Source organism: Trachurus trachurus (genome assembly GCF_905171665.1).
Source record: "Trachurus trachurus genome assembly, chromosome: 20".
Taxonomy (NCBI): Eukaryota; Metazoa; Chordata; class Actinopteri; order Carangiformes; family Carangidae; genus Trachurus; species Trachurus trachurus.
Window position 1 is genome coordinate 23319572 of NC_139911.1, and position 25242 is coordinate 23344813.

Here is a 25242-nt window from a genome sequence, read left to right on the forward strand (position 1 = left end):
ATATTTTTTTCTTTGGGATTTAGGATTTGATATATTTTCTCTCTTGTATTTAGAGTGTTTCTCTTGTGGAAAGCAGTTTTTTCCTGTTTTCCTCTTTTTCAACATAAGACTTGCATGTGATTAGTGGCAGATTCACAGCAGGTGTGCACCTGCTCACAGGCTTCATTAGCCACTCCCTTTGCCACTCCACACACTAGACTTGACAAAGGCCGAACGGGCCGAAACGTTGTCTAATAAAACTCCCTGCAACTGGAGCTGAGTGTGCGGCGTTCCTCTGTTTCTGTCTAAAGGGATAGTTCAACATTTTGGCAAATTGGCCCATTGCCATAATCCCTATAGGTTCATTACCTTTATTTGTCGGTGCAAGCTATTTTTATGGGATTTCTTGGTTTCCCTCATCAAATATACAGTCCAACAACTCCAAAACGCTCTGGTGGACAAGTTGTGACCTGCACATTCACCACACTACTGTATGAGATAATAACAGAACGTTACCAGACAGAGTTGTTTTAGAGGTATTTGATAAGTTTGATGAGGGAAACCAAGAAATCCCATTAGCCTCCGTAGCGCAGCTCTGAGCTCGGCTCGGCCGTTCTAAAAATAGCTTGCATATAATATATAATAATAAAGGTAACAAACGATGGGCCAATTTGCCAAAATGTTGAACTATCCCTTTAACAGAGGCTCAGCCACTGTCTCACCTGTAGGAACCCTGTTTTGGGATTTCCTGATGTGTCTCCAGCTGCTCCTCAGGGTGGTTTGGGTGGCGTTAAACAAACGCACCTCAAGATGCAGCAGTTACATTATAACAGCTGCTGCTCTGGTCCAGAACTCAGGTTAAACAAACTCTGACTCTGAGCTGAACTCTGAGACTGGAACTCTGTGGTTCAGATCCAGAGCAGCTGATGTGAGTCAGTTCACTGTGTTAACCATGTGTACGAGGAAAATGAAAAGTCATCAACAGATTCAACAATCCAAAGTCTGGGATCCGGAGCCTGGGATTAAGAAAGTCTGAGTTACTGCTAAACTTGCTTTCTGGACCAGACCCATGGTTGTCTTTTGTGTGTGTCCTCAGGCTCTGGACCTGCTATTGGACAAGATGAAGAAGGCGGGCTTTGACTTCTCCCAAGTCAGAGCGCTGTCAGGCAGTGGCCAGGTGAGACAGCAACACTTCTCACCTGAGAAAATAATGTAACTGGAACTACGTTACACAACATGACTCTAATAACATGACAACGTGTTTGGTCCCAGTGTGAACATAAATATTGTGTCCTAAATATGGAAGATTTCCTCTAGGTGGCCTCATCTGTCTGTCTACTAACTTTTACATGCTACAGTGTTAAGCCACACTGTCTTTACTGATAGATACAGTATTTAAGATGCTGACATCAGACTCATGTTGATAAATCAGCAGTTTCTGGTCTGACAGAGCAGAGAAAACCATGTTTTAGAGGAGGCAGGTCTACACACATGTTCTGCTGAAACAAATAAAGTTCTGACCATGGAGCAAAAACCTGATACATGAACTGTTTCACTTTTCCAGCAGGACAGGGTAAATTTTATCAACATATTACTTCAAAATGTGAAAAGAAGAGTCTGGTTGAAATTTAGACAGATTAAATCACATGGCGCTCTCAAAGTGCTATAACAAAAATATATTGTCATTTTTTGTTTTTACAAAACGGCAAAAGGTGGTGCAATCAACTCAAACTCAACTCAACTCAAATTTTATCCATATAGCACATTTAAAAACAATGTCGGTAGCCCAAAGTGCTACACAACATGAATATAATCCAGTGCCAGCAAATAAATAACAATAGGAAAACAACATAAATCACCAACAGTAGTTAAGACAGTAAAAACAATCACTAAAACAGGTAAAATACAAATAACAGCTATACTAATAAGTAGGTTAAAGTGAAAAAATAATTGTCAGATCATACAGGTGAAGTTGTGCAGAAAAAAAAGATGCCAAACATGGTAAACTTTTTTTAAATGTGGTATATGAAGGCAAATTCAACAGTATTCAAAAATGGCCATAATAGGCTCAGACCCCTAAGGGTTAAACAGCACCTCTCAATAGAAGCTACTGTTACTGAAATGATTCATTCTCCCTCAGCAACACGGCAGTGTGTACTGGAGACGAGGAGCATCCAAGACTCTGAACCAGCTGGACTCGGACCAGAACCTGCACCAGCAGCTGCAGGTCTGTGTATCCACGGCGACATGGTACATGTGTGTGGTTATATCTGCTGGTGTGTGTTGATCTGAACTGATGTTGTCTGTTAACAGGGCAGTTTCTCAGTGTGGGACAGTCCTGTGTGGATGGACTCCAGCAGCGGTCAGCAGTGTGAGGACCTGCAGGCCACCGTGGGAGGAGCTCTGAGACTGGCTCACATCACCGGATCCAGAGCCTACGAGGTCCCACTGTCCCCCTGTCCCCCCGTCTATCTGTCCATCTGTCCCTGCAGCTGTCTTTCTGTCATCTAACTCCTCACCAGTTCTGTCTCTGAATGTTTTTCTTGCTGTGCATTTATTTAAAGGGATAGTTCAGGGTTTTTTTTTTTAAGTGGGGTTGTATGAGGTACAAATGGCCCATCATATCTGCAGTAAACAGCTCTCTGATCTAGGGATGTCACGATTACTTGTTTTCACAATAAATTGTGGTATTAAATGCCACAATTAATTGATCGTAAAGATTTCTAAATACCGTCACTTTCCGAAAAAGATGATGTCGGAACTATATCAGCAGATGTGCACCAAAGTAAAGGAAAATGCACAGATACTGGTCCATTTACCTATTGTAACACTTAATTGATAGGAATTTAAATGTTAGCGTGTCATTTGTAATTAAAAAATAAAAAATAAAATAAACTTAAACATTTGGTATAGATGACAATTAATGACTTAAATATTGCAAACACTTCCCACTGGGGATTAATAGCTGGTCCTTTATTAAGAGATTAGTAATGTCATTATATTTTGTCTATATTTGATTTTACACATTCATAGTGTTGTGAAATTTATTAACGCATAATAATCGTGATAATCGTAATACCATGATTATTTTTCTGACAATAATCGTGCCAAGAAAATCTATAATCGTGACATCCCTACTCTGATCTGAACTAAGTGCAAACAAAAGATAAACCAGGAAATATATTGTTACCCAGAATATTCCGAAATATATCCTTTTTAAATTCAAAGATAATCTCATACACAGCATTGACAAATATAATGGTGTTTGTCCAGTGACATAGTTTGTAATAGGAAAATGATTAAATGTAATGTGCTGCTGTGGGCGGGGCAAGCAGAAAAAACATGTGGTAGACTCTTTTAAAGGCGCCCACTGAAACCTTCAAATATCCTTAAATGTTTAATTCATGTAGAACATTTTCAGGATCAACACGAAAACAGCATTTTAGAGAATCCTCTATATGAAACGTACCTTTAAAGAGGCCATCTTTTAGCGCATAAACCATGTTAATTCTGTTGGTGCATCTCCAACTACATGACACAACCCCAACTACTGTACTAACCCCAAAAACTACAAAAAGTCCAGATACAGCCATGCTCCATCTTCATATCATCATTTCCATTGACAAAACTCAATCATTTTTTGATCTTCATAAGAACCTTATTATGTCCCTTTAAACTTATACATAAACACAAGACATTCATTTCTATGAATCAACCTTCAGACCAACACACCAGACACACAGTTAAAGGATGATTCTGTGTGTTCACCTGCAGCGTTTCACAGGAAACCAGATCGCCAAGGTGCGACAGAAACAACCGGACCAGTACCAGGACACTGAGGTCAGCCTCCAGAATGACTTTTGACCTCAAGCCTCAAAACTGAAGCATGTCACTTCATTTTGTCAACATATTAGTCTGAACTGTGGAGCTCGTTTTAATCAGCTGATGTGTGTGTTGGTTTTCAGAGGATCTCATTGGTCAGTAGTTTTGCAGCCTCTCTCTTCCTCGGTGACTACGCTGCCATTGACTACAGTGACGGTACGTTAGCAACCAGAGATCTGCCATCCATCCATCCATCCATCCATCCATCCATCCATCCATCCATCCATCCATCCATCCATCCATCCATCCATCCATCCAGATGACATCTTGTCATTTTTCCTTGTGCTTTAGTCATTCACTTCACTTCTGTTTTACCCAACAAAACTCGGCAATGACATTTTATAAAAAATAAAGTTAATATAATGTTAAAAATATTATATTTAAAAACACCTGTTTGAACTAGAAAATGAAAACCATAAGAGACTGAAGTAAATCTGTTTGATTAGCCAGAAACAGCAATTTATTAGAACATGAAAAGAATCCTGACTCTTTGATTGGTTCTTCTTGGCAGAATGTGTCATGAACAGAGTCAACTACAAAGTAAAGGCCTGATACTCAGTTGGTTGATTAACTGATTGGTTGTTTGGGTGTTCAGGTTCAGGGATGAATCTGCTGGACATCAGGACCAGAACCTGGTCTGAGATCTGCCTGGAGGCCACTGCTCCACATTTGGACCACCTGCTTGGAGCTCCGGTACCCTCCTCATCTGTACTGGTAAGATTGATCTATACTGGTCCAGACTGGTCCAGACTGGTCTGGTTTGACCTGTTTGTTACAGTCTGAGACACCTGTGTCTCCTTGTCCTCAGGGTCCTGTCTCCTCCTACTTTGTGCATCGATACGGGTTCTCTGACAGCTGCAGAGTGGTGGCCTTCACTGGAGACAACCCAGGTAAAAGACATGATAAAATTATTAATATGAAGCTTTATGATTATTTTGTGTGATTTATTTCCCAAGATGGGAAAAATACAGACTAGAGTTTTCATGGAGTTGTGTTAAATGAACTGAGGGTGGTGGTGTTGTGCTGCAAGAGGAGGTTAGCTGCTGACTGTGTGTGATAAGAGCTGGGCCGGTCAGTTTCACTCAACCAGTAACTACACACATTGCACACTTGCCTTTATATTTTTGATGAAACCCATTGGAAGACAGAGCCCAGTGTCTTTGATGCCCATAGGTACTTGATGTGGGGATGTATGGAAGCGTATTGTATTCACTTGAGTAATTTATTTTTTGGTTTGTTATTTCTGTTTTCTGACTAATTTTTTTTCTGTTTTTCGTGGTAACTTTTTTCTGACTTTGACTAGAGTTTGAATAAAAATCCTTAACAATGTATCTCATGGATCTAAGATGCAATAGATCCGTGATGAAGTGGAGGCTTGACTGCAGCGGTTAATCAATATACTTGCAGGTGGGAGCTTCTCACGGGATTTTGAAATCTCGAAGCTAAGTCAGAAAAAAATACCCCGAAAAACAGAAAATAATTAGTCAGAAAAACAGAAAACGTATTCAAAAAACCAAACCAAAAAATAAATTATCCAGAAACACAGAAATATTTACCTCGAAAAACAGACCAAAAAAATTAATTACTCAGAAAAACCGGACTTTTTTTTTATTCAAGTGAATGCAATCTGTAGAATGACCATAAATGTTACCTCCTTTGTTTCCTGCTCACCCTACACTGTGTTTGTTCTTGAAGGAACTAAAATCAATTTATTCATTTGAACAGCTGAGGCTGGCTAACTACATGTTTGCAGTCATGTTTTCTAGTTCCCTCTGCAGTTCTCCTGGGAGTGCAACCTTACACATTCTCAAAACCACTGCTATCAATATATATAGTGGGGAATATACTTTACTAACTATAATATATGATGGGGGGGAATAAGTATTTGATGCCCTGCTGATTTTGTAAGTTTGCTCCCCCACAAAGAAATGGAGGATCTCTAGTTTTTGTGGTAAGTTTATTATCAACAAAACATCCAGAAATAATATCATCATGTAAAGGTTTGAAATTAATTTACATTTGATCAAGTTAAATAAGGGCAAAAATCAGCAGGTGATCAAATTTATTTTCCCCACTGTCTGTATATATACATAATATACATACATAGTCATATATGTGTGATTGAATTGTGATGAGTTATTGCTTTAGCATCTGAAACACTGTGTTTCTGCCCCCCTCCCTCTGTCCTCCAGCTGTTTCTGATTCTCTGTAAAACCTCTTTTTCTTATGTGACTTTAATGTCTGACATAGAGGTGGCAGAGAATCCCTGGAGGTCTGAATACCAACCTGAAAAGATCCTCTTATCTTTGAAAAGTCGACCTTTTAAACACAAAACTACTGTAATACTGAGAAGCACAGGACTGAGAGAAAGCATCCATATCTTTTCCTCCACAGATGTATAATGGGCCTGAAAGCTCAAGACTTCAATAGAGCACCAACAACAACTGATTCAGTCCCCATAGGAAAAACTAAACACATCTACGGACAGATACAAAAACAGTTGAGGCCCCTACAGTTAATTTCCTCCTTCATGCTGACTTTATAGAATTCTCCTATAAGTCTTGATGTTCTGTATAAATAGGGTGAGGTGGTGGGGGGCACTTTGAGTCCCGGGGGTGACTATATGTTTTCAACAAACCAGCATGCACCTAATTCTTAACTCCTTATCCTCCTCTTTGAACCTGTTGGGGGCGGAGCCAAAATGGCGATGATGGAGCAGCTCACGCTGAGTTATAAAACCTCTCTTGTGGTTGAGGTTTAGTTTAGTTTAGTTTAGTTTTTTTACTTGCACATTATATAACCTGCATAAACAATGAAAATAGTAAAATTAAACATTGTGCAGGAGAGGTAGAAGCCAAAAAAGGCTTATAAAAATACCTCTCCTATGTAAAAAACAACAACAGAAATTCACAACATAAAAAACAGAAAAGAAAGAAAGACAAATTAACATAGGAAAATTAAAATTATAATTTATCATAGATGCTGGCTGCCATCATCAACATTGATTTTAACTGCTAAACCTACACTCTTATGTTCAAGGAATCCAATGGTGGTAGTTACAAAGCTACAACACTTTACCAGTGTTTTTCAACCTTTGGGTCGGGACCCCACGTGGGGTCGCCTGGAATACAAACGGGGTCGTCTGAAATGTCTAGTAATTGATTTAAAAAAATTACTAATACATTTTTTTTTAACTAATTATTATTAAATTATGATTAAAAACACCACACAATCTTAAACTGCATTCTATACCTTCACTTTCTTGAATATAAAGAGTTCTGAGCTGGCCTATCTTGATTGACAGCTCGCCAGAAATTTGTGCCATAAAAGGTTGGGAACCACAATCATTATTATGTATTACTTAGGAAACACATTAATTAATGTAGCCTATTAGTAAGCAGTTAATTAATGTTGACTAAAGTTAGTTAATAAATTATTAAGTAATAATAACAGTTGAATTATCATTATGCATGCATTACTCAGCATTAATCAACACATTGGAAGTAAGCGGAATTTTTGTGTAAATATAATAAATAGTTATATATCTTCCGACAGCAATCACTTCTATAGAGTGTTTGGTCTGAAACATGGGTCTGTCAGTCACTCTGCTCTGCTGTAAGCCGAGGAGAAAACTTCTTGTATCCTACAACCTTTATCCAATGAGGAGAGAGAACGGCATAAAGGGGCGGTCCTCTCTGTGTGTGCAGCCAAGGGATGCGCGTGAATGTGGTGACGTAGGGAAGAGGACCAATAGATCCATGACGAGGGCGGGGGCTGCTAACTCCATCGGCTGACAAAAAGTTAGCCAAAACGACCGGATCGCTTACTTCTGCTTTAATAATGTATTAACTAATGTTAATTAAGGGACCCTTATTGTAAAGTGTTACCAACAATCCAATGTTATATAAAATGTTATATGTCAATTCAAACCAAACAGTGTGTTTCCCTGTTAAACTAAGGAGCAGATGAGTGTAGTGACAGTGTGATGAGCTGTTCCATCATCACCTGGACCTGCAGCAGCAGCCACCAGCTGCTGAACTACTGACACACTGCAGAGCAGCTCTCACTGTGGCCAGATGAGACATGCTCACACCTGTTTTCTCTCTTTTCTCAGCATCTCTGGCAGGAATGAGGCTCCAGCAGGGAGACATCACTGTGAGTCCATCCAAACCAGTCCGCCCCATTCATCTCCTCACCGTGTTTTACTTCATTACATGTTGTTATATGTCTTTGTGTGTGTGTCTGTATCCAGGTGAGTCTAGGGACCAGTGACACGGTGTTTCTGTGGATCCAGGAGCCTTGTCCTGCTCTGGAGGGTCACATCTTCAGTAATCCTGTGGACTGGGAGGCGTACATGGCTCTGCTGTGGTACGGCACACAACAACCTTGTCACACTCTGTCATCTTTATTTCTCACCATCTAGTGACAAAGGCTTTTCAGAACACAATAGCTGCCATAGACTAAAATAGAATAAAACATTATACAATATAGAAAACAATACAGTTGAAAAGAACATTCTACAGTAGACCTGAACCAGGATCTGTGAGTCTGGACAGAGCTGTTAACCTGAGGGCTATAATAGGAGGCTCAACATAGCCAGGCTTTGTGTTCATGATCCAGCTCAACAAAACCTAAATCCCTGGTCAGAGTTAACTGTTGTCACGTTATCAACTTGGTTTGTTGAGTCTGGCTCTCAGCATTGGGCGTCATATGATTCTACTTCCGCGCAAAATGGAGCGATTGCGGGCTGCTGATTTCAGCCAAGAGGAGCTGGTTGTTTGAAGGGAGAGCAAATAAAGCAAGAGATGAGGCTGGTTTTTAATTTTGTTTTTAACTTATAATATTAACCTTTTATCTATTTAAGCAAAATAAACTAGAGCAACAATAACTGTCATTTTGAAATTGTGTTTTATACTGTTTTCATATATTTTACTGATCGCAATTATAGAATGCAAGTGTGTGTGTGTGTGTGTGTGTGTGTGTGTGTGTGTGTGTGTGTGTGTGTGTGTGTGTGTGTGTGTGTGTGTGTGTGTGTGTGTGTGTGTGTGTGTGTGTGTGTGTGTGTGTGTGTGTGTGTGTGTGTGTGTGTGTGTGTGTGTATTGAAAGTGAGGCTGGGTGTGCGTATTAATATTTTTGTCATAAAACCTTTTTAAATGCATTTTTTTAGATGTTATTTGTTTGCACAGTTAAAAATTACACAAGTAAAAGTAACAATTTAACAAATTTAAAGTCCAGGAAGAGGCGAAAACTCAAGGAGCTTATCAGGTGCCTCCACCTATAGATACAAATAAAATATAATATCATACTAAAGAAAACAAAATATACAAATGAGCAATCAAAAATATTTAGATGATAGAAATGAATGAAAATTTACAAGGAAATTACACAAAAAGAATAATGATTGAAATATATGAATAACAATAAAGAGTACAATTAAAAAATTAAGAAACAAACAAACAAAAAACAACGACTAAAGAACAAATTCAACGTAGGGAGCCTGAAATGTCAATTCTCACATTTGGGGGCTGTAGGGCAAGACAAACACTCAAATAGCCTTCAGAAGGTGATATTTCCATGATATGTCCCCTTTAAAAGAGTCTCAGGTGGAAACAAACGGTTGCATTCAGTATCTTGTCTCATCAGGTTCAATAATTAACAGCATTTCCTCCATATGTCCACACAACACAGGATCTGTTTCCTACGACAACATATATCTACACACAGCGACACTATTTATTTATGTTTACACTTGCAGCATGATCGCTGCCTGACACACACCGCCCTGGACACATCTGTGTTTATCAGTGTGACAAGCTGTCCTCAGGTGTTGGGTGGTCTGTGGTGCAGCTGCTGGGCTCAGCATCTCTACTCGTGTTACCGCAGGCCAACTGTGGCCCGAGCCTGCGTCGTCGTGGCTCTGTCACATCTACGGTGTGTGTGTGTGTGTGTGTGTGTATGTGCTGGAAAAGAATCACAACCTCAAGGCAAAAAAAAGCAAGGACGTATGAGACAAATCCAGTTTGTGGGGAAGAGACTCTGTAGGAGACAAGTGAAGGAAGAAGAGACAGAAAAGTTTAAAACAGAAAGAGTTGAGAAACAGAAGGAGGAGCAGTGACTGGAATTAGAATGAGAGAGCTGGAGATGAATGGAGTCACCAGGAGTCTGACCGGAGGCTGTGAAAGTTAAAATCAACTCATTCATTAAAAAGCTGCAGACCCTACACCCCCCCTCTCCTGCCTCGGGTTTATTGATTCATTGATTCGACACCAAAGAGGAAGAAACTGCAGCCTCAGGTCACTATCACTTTTCAGGCTGCTGCACCGTTCCTCCTCCCTCACTTCCTGGTCCTGCATGAAAGCAACCGAGTGGATTTTACTTCTCTATGTGAATGTTTCCGTCTGATGAAGATCCGTTCTTCCTCTCCACATCCAGGTCACAGCAGATAATCTACACTGTTACACTGATGATACTGGACAATTCATGTCATACACCAATCAGACATAACATCATGACCACCTGTCCAATATAGTGTTGGTCCCTTTTGCTGCCAAATACACAACAAACTACGCTGCAGTGTGTATTCTGACAGCTTTCTATCAGAAGCAGCAAGAAGTTGTTCAAGGGATAGTTCACCCAAAATTGAAATTTCACTCATTATCTACTCACCCTCATGTGGACTAAGGGCTGGGAGAAGTTTCAGAGTCCTCGTGGCTTCTCTGAGTTACAGGGGGTCTCGGCGTAGCAGTGCATGTCCATATAACAGTTGCAAATGGATACCAACTGTCTTCGTAACAAAAAGACACACCAAAAAACATCCAAATACCTCCATGCTGCTCGTATGGAATGTCAAGCTTGTTTTGTAGCGGCAGCTTCTCGAAGCTCCTCTTCCCGGTTCGTCCAAATTGGACGAACCGGGAAGAGGAGCTTCCACTACAAACAAGCTTGAAATATAGACTTATTTAATTTTTTTCTGGACAATTTCGCATTTTGGGGCTTCAATACAAGACGGACATTACATACGAGCAGCATGGAGGTATTTGGATGGTTTTTGGTGTGTCTTTTTGTTACGAAGACAGTTGCTATCCATTTGCAACTGTTATATTGACATGCACTGCTACGCCGAGACCCCCTGTAACTCAGAGAAGCCACGGAGGACTCTGACACTTCTCCCAGCCCTTAGTCCACATTAGGGGGAGTAGATAATGAGTGAAATTTCAATTTTGGGTGAACTATCCCTTTCAGCAGTTTGAGCAACAGTATCTGGTCTGTTGGATGGGAGCACACGGGCCAGCCTTCTCTCCTCACGTGTGGCCGCTTCACCACTGTTCCTTCCTTGGACCAACTTCTGATAGATCCTGACCACAGCAGACCGGGAACAGCCCACAAGAGCTGCAGCTTTTCAGATGCTCTGACCTAGAGCTCTCAACGATATCGATATCCTCCGCTATTTTGCTGTCTTCATGGATCTGAGCTTGCTGTTTCTTCGAATGGGCCTCAAGTACCGAGACCAGACTGAATTTGCACCTAAAATGTTGTCAAAATCGGCGCTCATAATTCCCACCGCAGCCTCCATGTTTCAACCGGGGGAAAAAAAATAGAAGGTGTGCAATAAAAACAACGAATACACCCCAATCACTGAGATGCAGATTCGCATGGGACTAGTATTGTCACGGGACGTCTGTGGGGTCCTCTGATAATTTGTAATAATTGTGGAAGATATCTGTGATCTTGATCCTGTGCAAATGTGCCATGTCTGTAATTTGTAAAGTAAAAATCCCACCGAATGACCTCCATATTTTACCAAACAGAGACGTCCCGTGATAATACTATCTGCATCTGAGTGATTGGGGGATATTTGTTGTTTTTTATGGTTGCCCCTGATATATACATCATCACGTTGATATACAACATACTTATTAAGTGACTGTGGTTTATACATGGCTCACGTAACCATGTGTGTACGCAAACGTGCTTGTGCGCATGCGTGACCAAGTGTACTTTGCTCGAGCACACCTCTTCCAACCCTACTGGGCCAGGGAAGCGTACCGTACTCAAGCACAGTACACACAATACACTCACACTAGCCAAATAAGCTGGACTTAAGCTACGATTGCCTAGTGTGAGTGCACCCTGGATGTTCACTTGCTGCCTAATACATCCCACCAACTGACGGGTACCATGGTCAAGGCTCAATCCCATTTCTCTTACGGTAACACTAGCACTCCAAAGGGAGATACCCCTTGACGATAAAGTGAGAACTGTTAGAAGTAGAGACCGTACCCTACGCAATGGGACACCACTTAGCTTAGCCGACGTGGTGAGCGACCACGTAGGAGCCACAACCTGTGGTGGGTTTCCATGGTTTGTATTCATGTTTGTAAATACCAGCTCCAGCTGTTGTGTTACCTGTCGCGTGGGCTTTCATGACCTTCCTTTGTTTGACAAATCAACAACCAAGAAATTCAGGGAACAGAAGGTGCCGATAATGCACCCGAAAAAGCTAGCACCACCCGCAATGAAACGGAATAAGAACAACAGCAGTTTGCAAAGTATTTCGTGGGTAATTTCATCTTGCACTACGTTCAAAGTCTACCTCCGACCTTCCTCCGATTTAAGGGGTAGTTTTAAGAGTTGAAAAGCACTTCCCCTCGCTCTTACAAGAATTGGGACACCCTACCACTACACGAGAACGCACAAAACCGAGTGCTAGGGCCAGAATCGAGTGGAAGAGGGTAAAATGGGACAGGGCCCGGCCCATGTTATTCACTTAACCTGTCAGTGCTTAGAATATTATGTGTGATCAGTGTATGTCAGTAACAGCCTGAACGTGGGGGTGTGAGGATGGACTGTTGTGTCTCAGCAGAGGTGAAGATGATAATACACAACTTCTGTCTTCCATAGGGCTTGTGATTGGGATATCTGAGTAATGCCATAAAGGTTTTTCTTTTTCTTTTTCAAGTTAAGACAATATCTTGAGTCTGATTGGTGAGGCAGTAACCCTGGTTTGTGTCCACTGGGACTCCAGTCCAGTGGTTCCTCCCTCCAGGCTCCAGACCTCCCTCTTTCATTTTCCATTAACTTCCCCTTAAGTTTCATGTACTACATTTTCTGTCTGTTTGTGAAGCAATAAAAATACATCAACAGACCACCTAAAGGCTGAAAACGTATTCATGCATTAACAATGAAATCACACTCATTACCTGGTGTATGTTGAGAACATTTACTCGTACAAATCATTCTGCCAGAACAGTTTTCTGTTTTCCTTGTGATCTTTTTTTCTTCCACGGGGACACTCAGCTGTTATCTCTCTCTGCTGATGTGATGTTCCACTCTTTGTCATCCTCAGCTTCAAGAACGGATCTCTAACGAGGGAGCGCATCAGGGACGAGTGTGCTGGAGGATCATGGGAAGTTTTTTCTGCTGCTTTGAGGGACACGCCACTCGGAAACAAAGGAAACATAGGTAAAGCTTCCTGTCATCATCTTTTCCTTCCTTTTCTCCATTCTTGTCTCTTTCTTTTCTTTCTTCTCTGCTTCTATCTTTGTTCCTTTCTTCCTTCCTTACTTTAATTCACTTCCCTTCTTTCTTTCATCTTTACCTCCATCACCCTCCCTCTTACCAGTTGTTTGGTGTGTTTCCAGGCTTTTATTTTGACACGATGGAGATCACCCCTCCTGCAGTGGGAGTTTATCGCTTTGATCAGGATGACGCTGAGGTCGGTTGAAAGACAGTAGACACACACACACGCACACACTCAGAGAGACAGAGACAGAGACTCTACCTGTCTCCTCTGTCCTGGTCCTGCAGGTTTCCTCCTTCAGTCCTCAGGTGGAGGTCCGGGCTGTGGTGGAGGGTCAGTTCCTGTCCAGGAGAGTCCACGCTGAGCGGCTCGGCTACTCCATCCGTAAGATCCTTCACTCATTCTTTAATTTCATTCCTTCATTCATTCTGCCCTGGTCTTCAGTAGGGGTGGGAGAAAAAAATCGATTCACATAAGTATTGCGACATTTTTTTGGACAATTTTTTTTTTAAATTTAATTTAGATTTTTTTTTTTTTTTTTTTTTTTAATATTGTGCAATGTGCATTTGTTCGCCTTTTTTACATACAGAGAGTCCAGGTTTTAAAAAGGGTTTAAGTTCACTTTATAATGGAGTATGTTAACTTATAGGCTCCTACAGTATTTGTGTGCAGATAAATGTTAAAATGTAGCAGTTTACCTCAGTCTATATCTCATTTTGTCAGAAAGGTTTCAGAAACCTGTTTTTTCTATACTCTTTTATTTTTGCAAACATATATCGCTGCTGAATAAATCTTAAAAACTGACTTATGTGTATTTTAGGAAATATGTAGGAAATATGGTTCCTGGAATAGTCTGTAGACAATCATACAGTAATCATTCAACTGTTTCACTGGTGTTAAAAATGCAAACTAAAAATCGAGAAAATCTGCAATATTGTAGAATCGCAATTTAAATCGAATCGGCATCCAAAAAATCGTAGAAGAATCGAATTGGGAGAAAAGCATATCGTCCCAGCCCTAGTCTCCAGGCTGAGTCTCTCCTGTGTGCTTCTAGTTCCAGGGACCAGAGTGTTGGCAACAGGAGGAGCTTCGTCCAACAGAGAGATCCTACAGGTAAGTGACCTGTCCTGCCTGTTCACCTCACCTGTGTCTCAGGTTAGAAAGAGGAAGAATCTGTAGTTGTTTGGTTCCTGACAGGTTTGAGTATAACCTGAAGGTACCTCGATAACCTCAGATGTGCTGCACACACAGTTCAGAGCTGTTTTCCACTCCTTTTGGGGCAATATGCTAAAACAGACATGAGCAACTCATTCCACAAAGGGCCAGGTCCTGTGTGCTGCTGCTTGGTTGGAACAAAAACCTGCAGCCAAACTGGCAGTTTATGGAGTTGCCCACCCATGTGCTAAAGCAGCGGTTCCCAAACTTCTCAGCCCACAACCCCCTAAATAACGGTGCCATAGACTGTGACCCCCACTATCCCTGGAGGTGACATGCACACCAAAGAGGTGTCCAAACACGGGAATAACGGCTACACAAAAGAACAGAACAGACTGATGATTTTAGGCTTCATATGGCTATTTACTCTAAGGTAAAAGCAGAATACCTCAGTCCAAGTAATATCCATGTAACTTGCATTGTTGCTGTCATGTGCAAACTTAATTTTGACACATTTTAGAACAATATCTCAGTCAAAGTCATATCCATAAACCGAAGTACTGAGTAAACATTGTGTGCAAATTTACATTTTGGGAATTACTTTGTTTCAGCGGTTATCTCTCCTAATGAGAGATGGTTTAATTATGGAGACAGCCACTTGGATATTATCTTCCACGTTTAACACAAAATTTATTTGCATGGTTTTATTTTTAATTTTAAAGGGATACGCCCCCAAAAAAAATTGTGTGTCTTGCCTCACTCCCGAGTCCATGACAAGCAGATAGACACCATCCTTTTGACTGTGCGTGCAGTAACAAGGGAGATACGGGCAGAGCTGGCGCACCGGTAATTAGCTTAGCTGAAATGCTGGAAGTGCATAGGTAGTGTTAGCCTGCCTCCACCTAAAGTCATCAGAGAAACTCTTCAGCAACTCTAACTGGAAACTTCGTCTCACAGCTGACAAAACTCTCTGGTAAGGCATCTTGAGCCTTGAGGACGAGATCGGTCAAAACAGAGGGTGCAAAGACGGTAATTTAACACTTCAACAACACCCACATAAAATATAGCCTACATGTAATTATATAGCCTGACTCTCGCCAGACCCTTGTAGTTCCGCAAAGCTACGCTGAGCTCCACACAAGGGTCTGGGACTGCTCCATAGGCGATTCATTTCAGAAGGCGGGGCCTTGTAAAAAAATCTTGTATGTGATTGGATAAACCACTTGTCCGTTATCTTGAATGACGTGCTACTTCTTCGGTCGGAAGAAGAGCGAAAACATCCTTGCCACCAATAAATGCCTTCAAAACCGTTCTCTGTTCATCTTTCAAAGAATTAATATTCGATAGATTCGACAAAACAGTTGAAATAGCAGAATCAATGCCAACGCACGACTCCTCACTGCGAGCCGCCATTGTTGTTTGACTCAAACAGTCGCTTCAGCGCTACGTCACACCTCAGAAAGTCCCGCCCGGCGATCCTGATTGGTTCATTATTTTTTGCTCCGGGGAAGAAGTTTGCATTGGCCTCGAGTCCAGACCCTTGTGTGAAGCTGAGCGTAGCGCCTCTGGTGGAGCTTTGCGGAACTACAAGGGTCTGGCGAGAGTCAGGCTAGTAATTATAGCCACCAAGTCAGAGTTTACCTGCATTTTACCTAGTGTTTATCCTGTTACAGATTGTTAGTTGATCAACAGAAAATCTAAAAATTAAAATAATCACATTATTGGGACAAAATATTTTTTTTCTCTAATTAAATGCACAATTATTTTAGGCTATATCTATTAGACTACATTTTAAACAAAATGAAAAATTTAATTGTTAGCTATACCTAAAGCCAAGTTTCCAGTATCTCTCTTTTTTTGAAGATGATTTATAGATTTATCTCAGAACTGTAATCTGGATGTGTCTGTAACTTCAGACAAAATAATTCAAAATAAGAGCTTTAACCTGCAATTTCAAAATAAGAGTACTGATACTTCATCTTACACTAGCATTTTAAAAAAGGCTTGAAGTGATTATACAGTTTGATATGTTGATACAGTGTTGTGCTTTTTGTATTTTAGTTTTCAGGAGAAATCAAACATGTCACCTGTCAAACAGGATTGTTTTTTGTTTGTTTTCAAATATAAAGTCACATGATGCAGCCATCACTGGGTTCCAATGATGTCATCACATTCTGATGTCACACATGTGCCTGTGTGATGTCAAACATGATGTCATACAGAATGTTGCCATCATCCTGTGTGATGTCATATAGTTCCTTTGATCTCTGCTGAGGTAGGCTAGGACTTGACTTCACAGACACATTTCTCATTTAATACTCACAGTGAACGGCAGAAAGTCTGACCTCTCTGTTAAGTTACGAATGATTAATCGCAATTAGTTAATTACGAGATATTACGAGTTACTAATAATAACGAGTAATACATTAGAGTAATTAATTTATATCCCACATCTTGTATTCGTTCTCCAACCGTGCTATACAGTCTGTGTTAAGCAAAGTTGGCAGAAAGTGACAAAATGTCATCCGCACAAGCAAATGGGCACCAGCAAATGGGGAATGCCCCTCAAATGCCGCAATACCTCAAAAAACCACTTCTCGACACAAATGTTGTGAAAGAGCTGGCCGAACAAAACGCTGCTCTGAAGCAACAGCTGCTCAGCAGAGAGAACAGCTGGGTGCAGGAAAGGAATATGATGCAGGCTTGGTATCAACAAATGATCGGTGCAAAAATGCACGAACTCCACCGCTGCACGGAAGATCTCACTGCCTGCCGAAAGAGCATCAGTTGGTTCCACAACCAGTTGAGGGAAAACGACAAAAAGATTAAATCGCAGGAGGACGCCTTTGCCAAGTCACTTGGTCAGCTCAATGCAACATGGAAGGACCAAATGAGAGCAAAGGAAGAGAAAGCTGCAGCTGAACTTCAAGCTCTGCAGGAGAGCTGCGACAAGAAGATTGAACAAATCATGAAAGAGAAAGACGCGGAGATCTCCTGTGTTAGAGGTGAAAACACAGCACTGGAGAGAACGCACCTGGACAGCATTGAGGACCTCCAGGTCACAAGGGACAAGCTCCAGAAATGCGAGTCTGACTGCGAGGCCAAAACCAATGCCCTGCAGGAGATGACCTGCAAGGAAGAGAACACAGTAGTTCAACTCCAAACTCTGCAGGAGAGCTTCGACAAGAAAATTGAGCTCATCATTAATGAGAAAGACAAAGAGATCTCCAGTGTTAGGAGTGAAAACATGGCACTGGTGACAATGAACGAGGAGTGCAGGCTGGAACTCCTGGACATGAAGACCAAGTTGCAGAAATGCGAGTCTGACTGCGAGGCCAAAACCAACGCCCTGCAGCAGGTGACTAGCAAGGAGAAGAACATGGCAGATGAGCTCCAAACTCTGCAGGAGAACTGCAACAAGACTGAACTCATCATGAAAGAGAAAGACAAAAAGATCTCCGGTTTTACACATGAAAACATTGAACTGGTGAAAATAAAGCAACAGTGCATGCAGGAGCTCGAGGTCCTAATGAACATGTTCAAGAAATCTGAAGCCAGAGTCAACGACCTGCAGCAAAGACTTTCTCAGGAGACGACAGAGAAAGAGGAGCTGCACAGAACGACAGTGGACATTGAGGAGAGTTGGCTAAAAAAGGAGAGAGACTGGTTGTTAAGGACCAGACACATGGAGGAGGACATGGAGAGCCTGGCTACTGAAAAGACAGAGCTGCAGGAACTGGCCTGCAAAACCGACAAGGAGAAAGCAAAAATTAAGAAAGACGAGGAAAAGAGGCTCAAAGAGGAGTTGAAGGAGCAGAAGAAGCAGGAGAAGAAAGAAAGGGAAGAGAGAGAGAAGAATGAGAAGAGGGAGAGGAGAGAAAGAGAAGAGCAAGACAGCAAAGAAAGAAAGGAGAGAAAGAAAATTGAGAAGAGGGAAAAGAAAGAAAGAAAAGAACAAGAGAAAAGAGAAAGAGAGGAGAGAAAGCAGAACGAGAAGAGGGAGAGGAGAGAAAGAAAGGAGAGACAGAGGAGAGGAAGAGAAAGGACAGTGGAAGAATAGAAACCCCTCCCCTCAACTGCCCCCTCCTACTTTCTAACCCCTACCCTCCTCCCTTTACCCTCCATCCCCTGCCACCTGAACAACTCCTCTCGTACTAAATGAATGGATTCAGTGTCATTGGGTTTTCTCCAGGAAGTCTGGTTTCTCCCACCTATTTCGTCCCAAAAAAAAAAAAGAACATCTACTCTGTTCATTTTGTTGTTCTTGATAACATACATAAAATAATACATTTATGTATGTTAAATTAGCAACAACTAAATGAATTATGGCACAAATCCACAATTATTTGGAAGAAGCATTGAAGATATTCCACCGACTATCTCTCTATGAAATCTCTCTCCCTCCCCTCAACCCCCCCTCCCACTTTCTAACCCCTCCCCTCCTCCCTACCCTCCATCCTGCCACCTCAACAACTCCTCCTAGCATGATGCTCTCGTACTAAATGAATGGATTCAGTGTCAAGATTGGGTTTTCTCCAGGAAGTCTGGTTTCTCCCACCTATTTCGTAAAAAAAAACAAAAAAAAAAAACATCTATTCTGTTCATTTAGTTGTTCTTGATAACATACATAAAATAATACATTTATGTATGTTAAATCAGCAACAACTAAATGAATGATGGCACAAATCCACAAACTTTGGAAAAAGCAGTTAAGGTATCCCACCAACCATCTCTCTATGAAATTTCTCTCTCCTTTCCCTCAACTCCCCCTCCCACTTTCTAACCCCTACCATCCTCCCTTTACCCTCCATCCCCTGCCACCTGAACAACTCCTCCTAGCATGATGCTCTCGTACTAAATGAATGGATTCAGTGTCAAGATTGGGTTTTCTCCAGGAAGTCTGGTTTCTCCCACCTATTTCGTAAAAAAAAAAAAAAAAAATCTGTTCTGTTCATTTAGTTGTTCTTGATAACAAACATAAATTAATCAATCTATGTATGTTAATCAGCAACAACTGAATGAATGATGACACAAATCCACAAGTATTTGAGAAATGCAGAGAAGATATCCCACCAACCATCTCTCTATGAAATCTCCCTCTCTCTTTCTCTCTATCAAAATAATCTCTATCTCTCTATGAAATCTCTCTCCCTCCCCTCAACCCCTCCCTCCCACTTTCTAACCCCTACCCTCTTCCTTTTACCCTCCATCCCCTGCCACCTGAACAACTCCTCCTAGCATGATGCTCTCGTACTAAATGAATGGATTCAGTGTCAAGATTGGGTTTTCTCCAGGAAGTCTGGTTTCTCCCACCTATTTTGTTAAAAAAAAAAAAAAAAAAAAACATCTGTTCTGTTCATTTTGTTGTTCTTGATAACATACATAAAATAATACATTTACGTACATGTTAAATTAGCAACAATTGAATGATGGCACAAATCCACAAGTACTTGAGAAAAGCTGTGAAGATGCTGCAGCAAAAGCAGTGAAGATCTACAGTACACTAGCTATCTATTACCCCTTTCCCACTGGTCAAAAAACCTGTTTAAACCCGCTAACAACCGGCTTTTGATGGCAGTGGGAAAGGCGCACCGCGGGTCAAACGACTCGGCAAGCGACGCGGGTTAAAATCGCCTTTAATCGGCTCGGCTCCGATCGGCTTGCAGTGGGAACGCCAGACCCGCGTCAACCCGCTAATTTACGTGATAACGCTGAGTGTTACGTGACACTACGTCATCGCGCCGGTCGCGTCTCATATCACGTACCAAAACAAAGCTCTGCTCTCATTCCAGACTGGGATCAAAAGATCAAAGAACACTGACCAAAAACGATTGAAAAAAAAAGAAGCGACAGTCTGTTTAACTGACGTGTTGTGCCGCGGAAGTAACTTTTACTCTGAGTACATTTTAAATGAGTTACTTTTTACCTTTACTTGAGTAGATTTTTTTGGTACTCTTTCCATCCCTGTGTTCTATAGTTGATTATTTTAGCATTCTTACCTCATCAACAGCCCACTCTACTGCAGCCTCTTTAAACATGCCGCTCTGTGTATTAGGTCACGTATTAAAGCAGAAGTAAGCGATATTTTTGTGTTAATATAAATCTTAAATAGTTCTATCTTCCAACAGCAATCACATACATAGAGTGTTTGGACCGAAACACGGGTCTGTCAGTCACTCTGCTCTGCTCTGAGCCGAGGAGAAAACTTTTCTCGTATCCTACAAGTTTTATCCAATGAGGAGAGAGAACGGCATGAAGGGCTGAAATAAAAAATAAAATAAATAAAATAATCACATTATTGGGACAAAATATTTTTTTTCTCTAATTAAATGCACAATTATTTTAGGCTATATCTATTAGACTACATTTTAAACAAAATGAAAAATTGAATTGTTAGCTAAACCTAAAGTCAAGTTTCCAATATCTCTCTTTTTTTTTAGATGATTTATAGATTTATCTCAAAACTGTGTCTGTAACTTCAGACAAACAATAAAGAAACATAAAAACATAAAGTCACATGATGCAGCCATCACTGGGTTCCAATGATGTCATCACATTTTGATGTCACACATATGTTTCTGTGTGATGTCAAACATGATGTCATACAGAATGTTGCCATCATCTGTGTGATGTCATATGCCTGTGTGATGTCAAACATGATGTCATACAGAATGTTGCCATCATCTGTGTGATGTCATACAGTTCCTTTGATCTCTGCTGAGGTAGGCTAGGACTTGACTTCACAGACACATTTCTCATCTGATAGTCACAGTGAACGGCAGAAAGTCTGACCTCTCTGTTAAGTTACGAATGATTAATCACATTTAGTTAATTACGAGATATTACGAGTTACTAATAATAACGAGTAATACATTAGAGTAATTAATTTATATCCCACATCTTGTATTCCATCTCCAACCGTGCTATACAGTCTGTGTTAAGCAAAGTTGGCAGAAAGTGACAAAATGTCATCCGCACAAGCAAATGGGCACCAGCAAATGGGGAATGCCCCTCAAATGCCGCAATACCTCAAAAAACCACTTCTCGACACAAATGTTGTGAAAGAGCTGGCCGAACAAAACGCTGCTCTGAAGCAACAGCTGCTCAGCAGAGAGAACAGCTGGGTGCAGGAAAGGAATATGATGCAGGCTTGGTATCAACAAATGATTGGTGCAAAAATGCACGAACTCCACCGCTGCACGGAAGATCTCACTGCCTGCCGAAAGAGCATCAGTTGGTTCCATAACCAGTTGAAGGTAAAAGAGGAAAAGATTAAATCGCAGGAGGACGCCTTTGCCAAGTCACTTGGTTTGTTCAATGAAACATGGAAGGACCAAATGAGAGCAAAGGAAGAGAAAGCTGCAGCTGAACTTCAAGCTCTGCAGGAGAGCTGCGACAAGAAGATTGAACAAATCATGAAAGAGAAAGACGCAGAGATCTCCTGTGTTAGAGGTGAAAACACAGCACTGGAGAGAACGCACCTGGACAGCATTGAGGACCTCCAGGTAATGAGGGACAAGCTCCAGAAATGCGAGTCTGAGTGCGAGGCCAAAACCAACGCCCTGCAGGAGATGACTAGCAAGGAACAGAACATAGTAATTCAACTCCAAACTCTGCAGGAGAGCTTCGACAAGAAAATTGAGCTCGTCATTAATGAGAAAGACAAAGAGATCTCCAGTGTTAGGAGTGAAAACATGGCACTGGTGACAATGAACGAGGAGTGCAGGCTGGAACTCCTGGACATGAGGACCAAGTTGCAGAAATGCGAGTCTGACTGCGAGATCAAAACCAACGTCCTGCAGCAGGTGACTAGCAAGGAGAAGAACATGGCAGATGAGCTCCAAACTCTGCAGGAGAGCTGCAAGATAAATGAACTCGGCATGAAAGAGAAAGACAAAAAGATCTCCGGTTTTACACATGAAAACATTGAACTGGTGAAAATAAAGCAACAGTGCATGCAGGAGCTCGAGGTCCTAATGAACATGTTCAAGAAATCTGAAGCCAGAGTCAACGACCTGCAGCAAAGACTTTCTCAGGAGACGACAGAGAAAGAGGAGCTGCACAGAACGACAATGGACATTGAGGAGAGTTGGCTAAAAAAGGAGAGAGACTGGTTGTTAAGGAGCAGACACATGGAGGAGGACATGGAGAGCCTGGCTACTGAAAAGACAGAGCTGCAGGAACTGGCCTGCAAAACCGACAAGGAGAAAGCAAAAATTAAGAAAGATGAGGAAAAGAGGCTCAAAGAGGAGCTGAAGGAGCAGAAGAAGCAGGAGAAGAAAGAAAGGGAAGAGAGAGAGAAGAATGAGAAGAGGGAGAGGAGAGAAAGAGAAGAGCAAGACAGGAAAGACAGAAAGGAGAGAAAGAAAATTGAGAAGAGGGAAAAGAAAGAAAGAAAAGAACAAGAGAAAAGAGAAAGAGAGGAGAGAAAACAGAACGAGAAGAGGGAGAGGAGAGAAAGAAAGGAGAGACAGAGGAGAGGAAGAGAAAGGACAGTGGAGGAATAGAAACCCCTCCCCTCAACTGCCCCTCCCACTTTCTAACCTCGACCATCCTCCCTTTACCCTCCATCCCCTGCCACCTCAACAACTCCTCCTAGCATGATGCTCTCCTACTAAATGAATGGATTCAGTGTCAAGATTGGGTTTTCTCCAGGAAGTCTGGTTTCTCCCACCTATTTCGTTAAAAAAAAAAAAAAAATGTTCTGTTCATTTAGTTGTTCTTGATAACAAACATACATTAATCAATCTATGTATGTTAATCAGCAACAACTGAATGAATGACACAAATCCACAAGTATTTGAGAAAAGCAGAGAAGATATCCCACCGACCATCACTCTATGAAATCTCCCTCTCTCTTTCTCTCTATCAAAATAATCTCTCTCTCTCTCTCTATGAAATCTCTCTCTCTCCCCTCAACCCCTCCCACTTTCTAACCCCTACCCTCCTCCCTTTACCCTCCATCCCCTGCCACCTGAACAACTCCTCCTATAGCATGATGCTCTCGTACTAAATGAATGGATTCAGCGTCAAGATTGGGTTTTCTCCAGGAAGTCTGGTTTCTCCCACCTATTTTGTTAAAAAAAACATCTGTTCTGTTAAAGCCCCTGTACAGAGCTTTTAACTGGATACGCAAAAGTCTCTGGTTTCTGCTGATGTGTCTCTGTTACCTACAACAGCAAATGAGCCCATCAGTGTGAAGATACGCTATTTCTAAGTAGTCTAATTCTATACCTCTGGAAGGCAAGGTCGGGTTGGACCACTGACGAAACCATACGAATAACCTCATCCATATGCACGCTGCAGATAGCTGCTAAAAGAAAAGTTTTCAAAGTAAATCCCGTCTTCTTTGCGACGTTTCCAAAACAAATCTACGCGCGCCGGCCAGACAAACATCTTCATGACAGTGGGAAATGCATCTTCATTCCTGCAAAACACCACCACTTTGGTCCACAGGGGCCGCCAAAATCAACACTAAATGAAAAGTCTGTACAGGGGCTTTAATTTTGTTGTTCTTGATAACAAACATAAATTAATCAATCTATGTATGTTAATCAGCAACAACTGAATGAATGATGACACAAATCCACAAGTATTTGAAAAAAGCAGAGAAGATATCCCACCGACCATCTCTCTATGAAATCTTGCTCTCTCTTTCTCTCTATCTCTCTCCCTCCCCTCAACCCCTCCCTCCTACTTTCTAACCCCCATCATCCACCATTTACCCTCCATCCCCTGCCACCTGTACAACTCCTCCTAGCATGATGCTCTCGTACTAAATGAATGGATTCAGTGTCAAGATTGGGTTTTCTCCAGGAAGTCTGGTTTCTCCCACCTATTTTGTAAAAAAAAAACATCTGTTCTGTTCATTTTGTTGTTCTTGATAACAAACATAAAATAATACATTTACGTATTTTAAATTAGCAACAATTGAATGATGGCACAAATCCACAAGTACTTGAGAAAAGCTGTGAAGATGCTGCAGCAAAAGCAGTGAAGATCTACAGTACACTAGCTATCTATTACCCCTTTCCCACTGGTCAAAAAAGCCGTTTAAACCCGCTAACAATCGGCTTTTGGTGGCAGTGGGAAAGGCACACCGAGCCGCGGGTCAAACGACTCGGCAAGCGACGCCGGTTAAAATCACCTTTAATCGGCTCGGCTCCGATCGGCTTGCAGTGGGAACGCCAGACCCGGGTCAACCCGCTAATTTACGTGATGACGCTGAGCGTTACGTGACCTACGTCATCGCGCCGGTCCTGTCTCATATCACGTACCAAAACAAAGCTCTGCTCTCATTCCAGACTGGGATCAAAAGATCAAACAACACTGACCAAAAACGATTGAAAAAAAAAGAAGCGACCGTCTGTTTAACTGTCGTGTTGTGCCGCGGAAGTAACTTTTACTCTGAATACATTTTAAATGAGTTACTTTTTACTTTTACTTGAGTAAAAGTTCATCAAGTTAACTTTACTTTACTTTACTACTCTTTCCATCCCTGTGGTCTATAGTTGATTATTTTAGCATTCTTACCTCATCAACAGCCCACTCTACTGCAGCCTCTTTAAACATGCTGCTCTGTGTATTAGGTCACATATTAATAATATGTCAATAATATATCATAAGTAAAAGAAAATGTTATTTCAAAATGTAAAAAGCAAAATAAAAGAAAGAGCTTTTGCTTCTCCTGCTTCCCCTTTTGGCC

At 41.4% G+C, this 25242-nt stretch overlaps 2 protein-coding genes across 2 annotated transcripts in view; one reads left to right on the forward strand and one right to left on the reverse strand.

Moving 5' to 3' along the window:
* Positions 1 to 25242, reverse strand: part of LOC311003559 (protein NLRC3-like) — a gene marked incomplete at both ends in the record, with an annotated part of 385386 nt that overhangs the window by 82009 nt on the left and 278135 nt on the right. The window lies entirely within an intron of this gene.
* xylb (xylulokinase homolog (H. influenzae)) overlaps positions 1 to 25242 on the forward strand; it is a 42589-nt gene that overhangs the window by 2631 nt on the left and 14716 nt on the right. The window contains exons 4-16 of the mRNA XM_083995820.1: positions 1076 to 1156; positions 2120 to 2206; positions 2293 to 2421; positions 3754 to 3819; positions 3945 to 4017; positions 4457 to 4575; positions 4670 to 4751; positions 7976 to 8016; positions 8114 to 8229; positions 13209 to 13324; positions 13504 to 13577; positions 13670 to 13766; positions 14437 to 14495. Coding sequence (XP_083851946.1) covers positions 1076 to 1156; positions 2120 to 2206; positions 2293 to 2421; positions 3754 to 3819; positions 3945 to 4017; positions 4457 to 4575; positions 4670 to 4751; positions 7976 to 8016; positions 8114 to 8229; positions 13209 to 13324; positions 13504 to 13577; positions 13670 to 13766; positions 14437 to 14495 — 1140 coding nt within the window. The remainder of the gene's footprint in view (positions 1 to 1075; positions 1157 to 2119; positions 2207 to 2292; positions 2422 to 3753; positions 3820 to 3944; positions 4018 to 4456; positions 4576 to 4669; positions 4752 to 7975; positions 8017 to 8113; positions 8230 to 13208; positions 13325 to 13503; positions 13578 to 13669; positions 13767 to 14436; positions 14496 to 25242) is intronic.